This window comes from Corvus kubaryi, unplaced genomic scaffold (assembly GCF_017639235.1).
Source record: "Corvus kubaryi isolate FWS band 111438036 unplaced genomic scaffold, C.kubaryi_AGA036_p1.0 138, whole genome shotgun sequence".
Lineage (NCBI taxonomy): Eukaryota > Metazoa > Chordata > Aves > Passeriformes > Corvidae > Corvus > Corvus kubaryi.
The window spans coordinates 19,356,667-19,369,312 of record NW_024580672.1 but is presented as its reverse complement, the minus strand read 5'-3'; the positions used below and the strand labels follow the sequence as shown (position 1 = coordinate 19,369,312).

The window sequence follows — 12,646 nt, the reverse complement described above, 5'->3', positions numbered from 1 at the left end:
CCTTCCCCACCAAAAAAAATGCCCAAACCCAAAAAATCCTGCAAACTCCCACATTTTGGAAAGAGGCGTTTGTATCCCTCACTTGTACTTCTCATCTCTTCCTTGCTCAGTGCACTTGTAAACTTAAAAGGTTGTAACACATTCCTTTCCAAAGGGTTAAATTCACTCAAGGGAAAAAAACCGTGAGTTTTTGAATCCCATTTAATCCCTTCTTGGTTTGAAAACATCATTAAAAGCAACTCAGTCTAGGATTATCAGTGTTGGTCAAAAATGAAGGCAATACATCAATTTTTATTTCCTTAGTTTTACACCAAGCCTCTCTGAAGGTGGGCAAAAGGAGAAAACTTGTTTTCAACATACAATCAAGCAAATAAAACCCAGAAGTCATACAGCTTATCCTGTTTTTCTGCCTACACCACTTATTCAGCTTTGTTTCCTCCCAGGGAAGCATTATGAAACATTTTGGAAACCAACAACACAGAAAGCAGAGCTTTGTGTAAACGCTGTTGTGACTTTCTGCTTTCAGAGAGATTTGCTGCTGTGCTTCCATTTGGTTCCAGGCTCATTTCAGGAAAATTAGGTAAGACAGAAATGTGTATTTAATTTCAGAGATTCAGAGATCAACAGACATTCCCTGTCTATCCAAAGTCTCTCAAAATGATCTGACTCCAGCCTGCTTCAGCTGTTGAAAGAAAACTGACCCTGTATCTGACAACAAGGAGGACCCAGCTCTCCATTCCCATCAGCCACACAGAATATCATAAGTGCAGTTTTCAAAGCAGGTAATGAGGCTCCAAGTAGGGACATGCTCAAAACCAGCACTTGGTTTTTGTTCTCCAGAACAAATCATACCCATCTCTTCCTCGCAGGACAAAGGGATGGATCAGCTCCTCAGAGACTTCCCAGCTCTGTCCGTAGGGCTTCCACAAAGAATCAGCCACTCTCTAGCAATATTTCAGCACTTCTCTCAAATTATGAAGTGTCCTGACAGAGTTCATAATGTGACCATCATAATCACAGAGGAGACTGAAACGCCTCAAGGATCCATTGTGCAGAAAATCATGCAGTGGGGCCCAGCAGTTGCACAAGTTCAGCACCTTGGCAGGCACTTGCCATAAATGTGACAAAGTGAAACACAACCCAATTTGCAGGCTATTATCTTCCATGGCTGATTTGACTTGATACACAGGAATCACATAAAAATGCAAGGTAGTCTCAGAAGTACTTACATAAGGGCTGATTACAGCAGCAGACAGCAGTTTGGACAGTAACATATTTGCTTTTCAAGAGGATGCAAGAATGATCTTTTGTCCCACAGACAACTCTAACTCCCACCTCTGTGTGCATCTTAATTTGCATTAAGATACAAACACACGAGTTCAGCTTTGGAGAAAGAAGCTGTGGGTGACAGGATCACTATTCTCAAGGAACAATGAGGATGCTGGGAGTGCCCATTTGGGCTGCTGGAATCCTAGGCTGGATTTTGATTCTACATTAAGTTAAGTTGTATTGATAGAACATGTTGCCTGAAGAGGTTGTGGACTCCCCATCCCTGGAAGTGTCCAAGGCCAGGTTGGACAGGGCTTGGAGCAACCTGGGATAGTGGAATTTCTACCCCATGGCAGGGGTAGAACTGGATGAGCTTTAATGTCCTTTCCAATCCAAATCATTCCATGATTCTACTTAATTACACCACTGTTTACCCCATCCAAGAGTTTCGTACACACAGACACTTACATTAATGAACACACTACATCAATATCAAAACAAAACAGGAACTTCAGAGGCACAAGCCAATCTAAGTATGTAAGCACAGCAGCTCTGCCTGCCTGCTGAGCTCTAAAATTATTTCTCCTGTCTTTGAAGCTGAATTCTAGTGAAAAGGAAAAGAAAATCCTCATGTTTTAGTGGTTCTGATTTGGATTTGTAAACAACAGTCATCTGTGACTACACTACAGCACTCCCAGAAAGCAAAATTCTGGGTATTCATACAGTTCAAACAATTTTGGATGATTCTCTGGAAAGAGCCAACATCTTGGGGTGAGTATTTTCTAACTTAAAATCTCACCTGCCCACTTCTCTCCATTTTTAGAGGATAACCACAGTATCTACCCTACAATTCCGAAAATCCTCTCCAGCTGACAGAAATTGCACACTGGTACGAAACACTTCTGTTCTCCATCAGTGGCTCACAGGCTAAAACATGTGGGTCCAGGGCAGTGTCATGGAAGAAAACTACAAAGACTTGGCCTAACTGTGCTTCAGCAGCACATTCACTAAAAGTGACGAAACCATTTTTCTGACTGAAATAATCAGAAGTTTAGAAGAAATTATTAATCAACATTTCCTAGATACTATAGTCAACAGTTTTTTCAGCAGCATTTGCTAATAGCTACTTGAGCACTGTTCCACAGCAGAACATGTCTATTGTGTACATTTTAATTCATAATTCAGAGTATTCTCCTGCTGGCAGCAGCATCTTTTGACATTTCTGAACTGAGCTTTAGTGGCATAACTGTGTTTCCTGTGGTGTCTCCTGTCTTGTATCCCACTTGTCACAACCTGCCAGTCTGTATTGGTGGGGTGGGGAGCACTGCTCTCCAGGGAGTGCCCATTTCATATTCTCAGCTGTGCTGTGACCTTTTCCATTAATAGATGTCACAATAAGGGCAGGCCTTGATTGCTGAGCCACAAGAGCAGACTGGTTAATCAGCCTCAGACAGGCGTCAGCTGAAGCTCTGACAGGAATATCCAAGCACATGTCTCAACTATATTTGAGATGGGATGGTTGGAACGACATGATCTTTCCTTCCAACCCAAATCATTCCACAAGTCTATGGCTCAGTTTGGAGGTTTTCAAAGCAAAAAATGTGCTGGGCCTCCTATCAAAACACTATGCAACAATGAGTGTAAATCTGAGGCAGTGAAACGTTTCACTTTAAAACCAAGGTAACATTTACTCAGCAGGAGCGAAACCAAGCTGAACAACTTCTTCCTTCACTACTGACAGTGACAATGCAAATCAGATGTGGGGTGGGGAAGTTGCTGGCAGCATCTGAAGGGGAATGAGCAGAACGTTCCTCTTAAATAGACCTGAACTTGCATAGTTTCACACACAAAAACAAAATAAAAAAAACAAACTTAAACTTTGAGAAAGAAGAATATTGGGAAAAAACCCTAAAAAATGTTAATGTAAAAACAGAAGGAAAGATCAGCATAGTAGTAAGCAGTGTAGCCTAAGCTCCCTCTTCTGGTATTTTGGAGTAAATATACTGGATTAGCCAGGTCTTGATAAATCTAACATTTGGATTCAAGATCTAGCAGCGAAGTGTTCATGTAACTTAGACAAAACACCTGTCAAACTTAGTCAGCCTCTTTCACACTAGTACCATTTCTTAAGCAAAAGATGTAAAGACATGGAAAAGTCTTGTAACAATTGAAATCACACAATACCTCTTTTTTTCCCTTGTGAAACCTTCAGTTTCTTGAGCAGGCAGCTCTACACCATCACCAGGGGCCACAGCCAAAGGTACATCCTCAGAAACGTGGTTATCAACTTCTTTGCAGCTATCAGGCTTGGAAGTGCTGCAAAACAATTATTGAAAATAAGCTGACAAATATCAGAAATGCCCATGAAGCTTTAATGAAGTCTCTTCATAGGATGAACTTTGGCTGGATCTACAAGGAGCTATAAGGACCACATCATCCCCTCCTGAATTCCCTCTCTCTCCCACCTCCCACAAATTACTTCTTCCTACAAACATTATTTCACTTAACTTCTCAGCTGACCACATAATCAGTAATATTGCAAAGTCTTGACAGCTCTTACAGACCGTAACATTAAGTGCCAGAGGAATTTAAGCATATATGAAATCAGTATAGTAAATAAATCACTAATGACAGCTTTGCTGCTCTCACACAGCCCTTTCTCCCCAGTGCACAGCATAAACATTTGATTAAGTGATCTGTGTTTTAGGAAAAAACCCTAAAAACAGGGACTAAAGCATTCTCTTACTTTAAAAGCTCTCCCTAGGCTGTAAAGCTAAACACAGTAATCCCAGAACTCATTACATGGATGTTAAGTCCCTCTGCTCAGCAAAGCCCCACAAGCTCAGGAGCAGCGCAGTAACCACACAACTCCCCCTGCTCTCAGCCACACTCATTAAACCACTGACAGAAAAGGAACTAAATAACCAATGACTTCATGTCTCAAAAGCAGGAGCAGTTTAAGGTCTTGTCACGCCACACTGTCCCTTCCAGGGCACCTCAGACACACCAGAGGGACACAAATGTCCTGGGGTAGCAGCCACACACAAACAACCTCCCCTCCTGCCGGCTGCTGCTTCCAGAGATACAACACAAATGTTGATGGAAATGTTGATGGAGACAGGACGTGGCTGAGAAGCTTCTTACAGGTTTCCTGAACTAAATATAAACAGCTATCTTAGTCATTCCTTTTAAAAATTTCTCTCCTCTTCCCCCAGTAATTACACTGGAACTGTAGGCAGCAGATTAAATTGTGTTACTGATTAAGAGTTAGTAAGGTCCAGGAACAGGCTGTTCCCTTCTTTGGTGCATGTATACAAAGGACAAACCTAAAGCACAGCCCTAACTTCAGTCACAGTATGTAGGAGCACGAGAACAGCCATTTCCCACTTGTCCACTCAGTTACTGAGATCCCCAAAGCTCTCTGTGAGTGTAGTTTACCTTGATTAGCTTATATCCACGGAGCTGCTTTGTCCCATATGGGATAACTGCCCTGCTACTTCTAAGAAATTACCTCTGCTTTCCTCACTCCTTCCTTCCTTTCCTTCCTTTGGGTTGTCCAAACTGGCCTGACGCTGACACAGACACCCTAAATCTTCAGCCCCATCAAGTTAATACAAATAAATAAATAAATAACGATTAAAAAGCAGGCTGCTTCCTTTTTCATGCAAAGGCCTTTGTCCTTGGCTAAAAATGTCTCTGTCCTAATATAGTAACAGCATCCCCTCTATACCAAGGCGCTGTGACTATATAGGGGCACACGGAGAGCAGCGAAAGTAAGATTTTTAAAGCAGAAAAAAGTGAACTACTAAAAATAAGTGAGTGCTGAACATCTGTTTGGAGAGGAAACAAAGAGTTGCAAAACCCAAACAATTCACAAGAGGGCTCAGCCAAACAAGAGCACCAAAGGCACATAAAATTATGGCCCTGGTGTTACGGACACACAAAGCCCTACCTGCTTACAGTAGCACCTGATTCACCCACACTTCTTCAGACAGGCCCAAATGGCCATCTGCAGCCCTTCAGCTTCCCCCTTTAAGTCTTCCCACATCAAATGAAACAATTTTCAGAGACACTTTGACTAATGAGTGTCATTCCCAACACTAAAGCAAAGCTTGCCATCGACACACATGGATTTCTAGAAGAGCTCTGCTCCCTGCCCTTCACAAAGCCCTGCCTCCACTCCTCCTCCTGCTCTGAGAGACTGCACAAATTGAGGCAGGGGAGCACAGAACAGCAACCCTGTCCAAAACACAGACTTTCTGTCCACTCTAAACTCTCCAGCCTAACACAGCATCAACTTGCGTGTGTGTGTCAACTCACAGTACTTTTATCACCTCAGACATGAAGTGGCTACATTAAAACCTCTCCACAGCTATTATTAAAACAAGATTTTCCACTAAACTTATTTCTCAACTTGTAGTATTTTAGTGGTTGTAGCTAGAATACTACCAAAAGGCCCAAGTCTTCTCAGTGCACAGTAAACTATACATTGACCAGTATTTATCCTGTGGAGTAGAGCGGATCAGAGAACAAGCATTTTCAAGCACCATCTCTTTTAAGTAAACCTCAAAAATCACTTTCTGACTATCTGTGAGCACAGACAAACCTGGGTACTCCTGCCTGCTTGTGCTGCCAACACTAAGAAGTACAACCCTAAACAAAACTCATACAGGAAGTGTTTTCTAATCTGTCATTTTTTCCTGGACATTTGCAGGTTTGGGGTTTTTTTTCCCACAAGGCAGGAAGGAAGCTGCAGGGAACAGACACTGCTCAGAAGTGTTTCTCACCTCTAACCTGGAGCCCAGCTAAGCTGTGGTCTTGTACAGCCAGGGCACTTATTTGCCTTCTCTGCCTTTCCAACCCAAACATTCCTCATACAACACAGAAGTCCTGTTGCAGAGCTCTGCACCTGCAGAGTAAGGAGAAAGCTGTGTCTGGCCAAAACTTCTAGTGCAATATGTACTGGCAAATCAGAGTGAACTTGGCCTTCCACTACTAAACAAAAATGCTTGGCAGAACCGCCAGTGAACTTTTTACCTAATTCTTTTCAGGGCACTTCTCTGTAGATAGAGTAAATAAAATTTTACTGAGCAGATGATAGCAGGTTGTCCCTGATCAATATGGCATCAGCAGGAGAGAGGCAGTCAATCACCCTCAAGAAGCAAAACAAAAATAGAGTTTCCTGACTGAACAGATGGAAGGACAACCTGATCTCTTACTCTGCCTGGCCATCTGGATGCCATTTAGCACAAACTGACCCCCACCCTATATGTACCATTATTTTTCCCTGTCAAATGATACCATCTGCATTATGTGACACCCCTGATGGGGAAACACATGGAAACGAAAGTACATTTAGTAAATAACTAAATGTTTTGGGGGAAAACACTTTATGATTGCACCTTGCTGCAGACAGACTGGAATAACACCACGCCATTCAGGAGCCCTTGTAACATTTCCATGTTGCAGAGGTACCCAGCAGGCATCACAGAGACACCACATGCAGGTGCATTAGAGAGCTGTACCCAGTCATACTAAAATGCAGGGGTGCAGTGCTTCTACATAAAATGCCAAAAAAGCAGAGACTTTAGTAAGATTATCTTACTTATATGGGCAATAATCTGCTCCATGACACAGGTGAATTGTTGATGATGGATAAGGCAATGACATAAAAGAAAAAACATCATCAAGGCTCTTCCCTCAGCTAAGAAAAGCCCAGTCCTGCTATTACTGATCCTGGCTGTGAGCATGATCACATGTGTTTTAAGAGCAATACTTTCATTTGCTACCAACATCATGTTGTTATCAGCTCAGGACTAAACCCCAGGGAAGTCAGCAGAGCTGCTGCTGCAGGAGGAGCTGCACCATGACTGAAACCACAGGAGCTAAAGCAGGGGTGCAGATGCATTGATTTAACCCCTCTTCTGCCAACCAGCAGCACCTGGGGGTGGGAACAGTGGCAGCCTTTGAGTTTTCCATGCTGGGACAGCAGGAAACCCCTCTGCAAGGCTCACAGAGAAGCTGGCGAGTGACAACAACCTGGACAGGAAAGACAGGTGAAGAAGAACAGGTAGGCTTTTATATCCAAAGCTGCACAGAGATGCAAATTCAAGGAGAAAGAAAAACAAACAACACTGACAAGAGTTAACTTGTGCAGCATTTAAAAAAAAATATAAACAAAAGAGTTAAAACCAACAAACACAGAAGAACCACTCACAGCCAGCTTGACTGCAGCTGACCACAGTGTATTTCTCTGTCAGTTTCCTTCTGTTTCAGGAACTGGAAAACTACCTACATCCAACGTGAAATACCCCTGGTTTGCAACTTTTTAGTGCTGAACCCTTGCAAAAATCCTTGCAGCTCCCTCAAGGTCAGGATTTGGAACACCAGGCAGATCCTGTGGTTGCTGCACAGTCTGCGTGCCCTCACCCCTACTGGGCTCAGCCACCCTGGATGGGGCAACCACAGCTCAGCACCAGCACAGCCTGCACAGCTGGGATGGAGCAAGGAACCCCGAGACAACCTTCAGACATCAACAATAAAAACATTTTAAAGGCACAAGTTATGAAGCAGATCAAAAGAAAAGGTAAAATATAATTAACTCGAAATTCCGGATTCAGATGAGAATGCAAACAGAGTGAATTCATGAAGTTTACAAGAAACAGTGAGTTAAAACACTCTAAGACTGCTCTCCCTAAATGTTTAATCATAGCTTGTGTGCCTTTTTCCCTGCAAACAGCAAATTATCGCCCCAAGGGCACACAATCCTCTGTTCCAGACTGTAGTCCAAAGACCATATACAAATCTTCCTCGCACTTTCGGTGTTAGTCTTTTTTTCATGCCTCCACATTAAGAAAGTAGTTCACAGCTCCACCTCAGTTAATGCTCACTCTTTTCTAACTGCCTCACTACTATGGCCAACAATCCATTAGCAAGGAACAGAATCCACAAAAAACCCATCAGTAACCCAATTACATTTGTTAAAAACAAAGAAACACAACTCTTTTGAGTAAAAAAACTCACAAGAACTGGAAGAAATCCACATCATTAGCTTCCCACTTCTCTAGATCATCTTACTCAAGACTGTAGGAAAAAGTTTGTTTCTCACAGACTCACTCAGCCAGCATTAGTGACTAACCAGCTTGGGGACTGGTGGCAGACCAGGATGGGCTAAACAGCAAAGTCACCCAGCTTTTAAGGAGGATTGAGCAAACCACACAAGGTCCCTTCTGCCTTTGATGGTGTATTATTGTGACTTCAGCTAACAACTTTAATGCTAGCTTAAATATACTGTGTGTGTTTACACTCCACTGAACTCCTGGTGATTGAAGGGTACACACACCCTACAAGGCTTCCTCTATTGTTAAGACAAATTTATATGCCCGAAGATCCTGACAACCCTACTACCACCAGCACAAGTAAAGCGACAGTTTCCCCTCTCAGTGCAAGCAAAGGCAGACAAAAAGGCCAGAGTCCAACAGAGACACCTGAATGCTTTATAATTAACATTATGCTGTTAAAGAACTTTTCAAAGAAAATGCCCAATGGATTAGTTACCTTATACTACTAAAAAAAAAATACATATATAAGGACGGAAAAGACATAGGCCATACATTACACCTTCACGTGTCATGGCCCTCCTATGTGCTGAAGTGGCAGAATCTCAGACAGCATCTTATTTTGGAAGTTTTCACAAGGGGAGATTTAAACTCTGGTACAGATCTCTGCTGACAGATACAGGCAGACTCAGCAAACCCATCAGCAACTGGCCCTACCAGACATTTATCCATCCAAGGAGGGTGACAGCAGTTCCTCAGCCAGCTTACACCCTCCCACACCAGGGAGCAGCCACTGCCCCTGCCCCAGGGCACGGCTCTGGACAGTACCTTGCTGCAGTCAGCTCAGCAGCTCCCACGGGGACAGCATTTCCAAGGGCTGCAGGCACAGCTAAGGGATGCTCACAGAGATCGAGGGGAGAAGCCAACTGATTAGCATCACCTGGCCCAGGAGGGCTGTGGAGAGAAAAGACAGAGAGAAAGGCAGCCTTAGATGTCTGAGTTATTACAGAATGTTGTTTGCCTGTCTGAATTTCTGGACTTGAGCATGAATGAGCTAACTTGTGTATTAGGGGAGGCAGAAAAAGTTGGCATTTTTAATCTAAGTTGCTTTTGTTCCCACAGGACTGAAGCCTCTGGATTTTTGTCTGAGTTACAACTGCAGGAGCAATGAGATAGTACAATACAACAGCATATTAACCCCATCGTGCTTCTGATTGTGAAAAACAAATGAGAAATGAAGCTGCTGCTTGAACAAGAGAAATGACAAGATTTCCTTGCTCAGAAATCACATAAAACACAAGGAGCTGAATGTTGGCTTTCACCTGAGCTGGGGGGGCTCATCAGTGGGGGAGGGGGGCACAGAGTCAAAGGGGTCCAGGTGTTGTGGAGAACACACACAGGAAGACATCCAGCCTTGTCCCATTCCTGGGAAAAGCAGAGTGCCACGGAGTACCAGCAGCTTGTGGCTCAAGAAAACAATTTGGAAACACACTGCTGAATCAGTAAGGAAAGGAGCCTTGCTGTAAAAGGGATTTTGTTTATTTTTATGAGACACCAAACCATGGGGAACCCCCTGAAAACAACATTTTTGTTGCCTACTTCAACCTGGCCTTGCCATGTGACCACCCAGAGATCAGGACCGAGGAAGCATCACTTTTCCCTAAAATTCACCAAAATCCTCAAGTTATTTGCAAAGTGTGACCTTAAAGTGCTGATGCAATTTCATGCTGCCCTGAACCCCTTCTGTCCATGTTGTTTCCTGTACCTACCAAGTGAACACAGCACTGAACACACAGGGACGGTACCATACACAGATGGGTTTGAGGTGCGTGAACTCAAAACCGTCACTCAGCATTTGCAATTCCAGCTTATAAATAAAAAGCTCTAAATCAGATAACTCAGCTTTAACTCTAAATGATTACTTCCTTATCTCCCTTCAACTCCAGAGATACGGGACGATTCTCTACTGTAGTTTAATTTGGAATCCAAAACCATGACAAACAGTTAAACTTTACTATAACAATGTCAGTGTTATTCTGGTAATGACTGAAGGCTGCCATCTGAATGTACACACACTTCCTACATTTTATCTAAACGATTCTGTAACATGTTCATGTGGGAAAACTAATTACAACTCTGAGCAATTAACTGCCCACAAGTTCTCTGGTTCAACCATACCTGAGGGCTCTGCCTGTTGTAGGGAACTTTGAGCAAAGGTGTTTACAGGTTCCAAAGTCCTCTGGCTTATTAGCATAAAGGGACTGGTTTTCATTCACTGCTGAGTCGTAGATACAGCACAAACTGGGGAGTCCCCTCTGCTTTGCCTTCAAGTGAGTGTTTAGAAGGCAGGTTTTGACAACAGCACTTGACAATTTCTTTTTTATGTACACAGTGAGTAAAATGAGGAGATGGGCAGGCTTTGTTGTGGCTGTGGCAGAGCACTAAGGCTATTCCCAGTGAATATACAGGCAGCACAGCACAAACCCAAACTGCAACTGAAGCTGCTGTGCCCCAGTCTGGTGAGAAGCATTTGCTCCTCACCACTCACGTTTCCTGCACAGCCAACTCCTGGACAGGGAGTTTCATAGTTCATGAACAAAGTAACCTGAAACTCAGGCTTGGGGAGGCGATGGCGAAGCTGCTCCTTGCCAAGCCACCCTGCTCTGTGCCACACAAACAATGAAGCCATCCATAAGCTGCTCAAACGAGTTCCACAAAGTGACATTCCCCGGCATCACAACTGCCTTTGGCTCTCCAGGCGCCTGCCACCAGGTCCCTGCTGTCAGCCCCCTTGCAGCCACCAGCCTTTAAGGCCAATTTGTTCCGAGAATTGAACTCCACGAAAAGGCCATAAGCTTTTCCCACTCTGTTGCCTCTGTTCTGGGTCGAGCCTGGAAGAGAATCTACATAAAACTGCTTCCAAATTCTACTTATGACAAGCATGACTGAAATAGTTTGCAAAGGAAAATACCTCACAGTTTAACAAGCAGTTGCTTACCAACAGCTGCAGCGAGCACACTAAACTCAGCCCAAAGACCATGAGGTTCACACTGTTATTAGTGTGTCACAAGAGAAAGACACTGCCCATCAGGTGTCCTTAGGCTCTTGAGTTTCACAATTTCACTTTTAAGGCCTCTACTTAGCCTTGGAAAGAAATTTTCCAAGTCACTGTTAGAAGGCAGGTATGCAAATAATAAGTTTCAGGCAAAGCTTGAGCCACAATAGTAATTAAATATCAATGAATGAATGAGAAATAACTCCATAAACCTGTGTAATTTCTTCTGTTTAAACACAGCAGGTCTTACCTCTGTCTATGTAGAAAGGTTTCGAACCAAGGCAGAAAATTAAAATACATACAGGTGCACAACTTGGCACACGAGGACACGGAGCAGCGAGTGCTGGGTGCTCTGGTGGGTCTGTTTGCTGCTCTTCTCCTGACATCCCTGAGACGCAGACCTTAAACCCCTAACTTCATAGGAAAGTTATAAAACGCTTTGATACTGGTGCTGGAGACAGAAGGCAGCTATGGGTCTTGGCATTTACTCCCTGTCCATGTTTTTCCAATCAGGAGAGCTGGATGTGGCTCCCTTTGAACAGTCAACAATAGCTCGAAGTTTACTCCAAGGGAAACCAATAAGCATTTCAAACTCTGCTATCTCCCAGTCCCAAACATTTGGTTGCTTTTAAAGAGATAACAGCAAGATTTATGGATCCTGCTCTTACCCCAGAAATCTCTGGAAAATGGCACCAACAACCACAAGGCAGGACTGAGCTCTCAGTGCTCTCATCACCCACTGTTTTGTTTTCTTCAGGACACAAGATGTTCTCGTTGGGTACAGCAAGGCTGACAGACAAAATCCTCTAGATTTCATACTTGGCTTTCTAATATCTTAGGCCAAAGAGTCATTTTTTGACCCTCAGTTTACCCATCCATAAAAAGTATTGATCAATCCCAGAAAAATATTGAGAGAATTTACTGTTGGTAAGTTCTTACACTGCAATTCTTTGGAAAGGAAGAAGATCTACATCAATTTAAAATTCATTCATTCAAACACACCATACCTCATAAAATTTGTTCCAATTTATTAATTCCTTCATAGTATTTTTACCTTCTTGCACTTTAGTTTGTAGCTTATCTCATACATTAGCCACATTCACTGAAATAAATTTGGTGTTTAGAAAATCCAACAATAACCTGGTATAGTAACTCTAAGCAACTTTGGCATTGCTGTTCTTTAAAAGTATTTTCATGATTACTGGGACTCCTGTCAATGTTTCAGCAAAGAAGGAAATAGGAAGTTATTTCTTATATTAGAAAT

At 43.0% G+C, this 12,646-nt stretch overlaps 1 protein-coding gene across 15 annotated transcripts in view; it reads right to left on the bottom strand.

Annotated features, from left to right (window-relative positions):
- TACC2 (transforming acidic coiled-coil containing protein 2) overlaps positions 1–12,646 on the bottom strand; it is a 130,795-nt gene that overhangs the window by 66,107 nt on the left and 52,042 nt on the right. For 14 of the 15 annotated variants that reach the window (XM_042019483.1, XM_042019482.1, XM_042019494.1 and 11 more), the window contains exons 5-6: positions 9,156–9,281; positions 3,454–3,585 (exon numbers count right to left, since the gene is read on the bottom strand). In XM_042019483.1, the coding sequence (XP_041875417.1) occupies positions 3,454–3,585; positions 9,156–9,281 (258 nt within the window). The remainder of the gene's footprint in view (positions 1–3,453; positions 3,586–9,155; positions 9,282–12,646) is intronic. The other variant, XM_042019493.1, reaches the window with a different exon arrangement.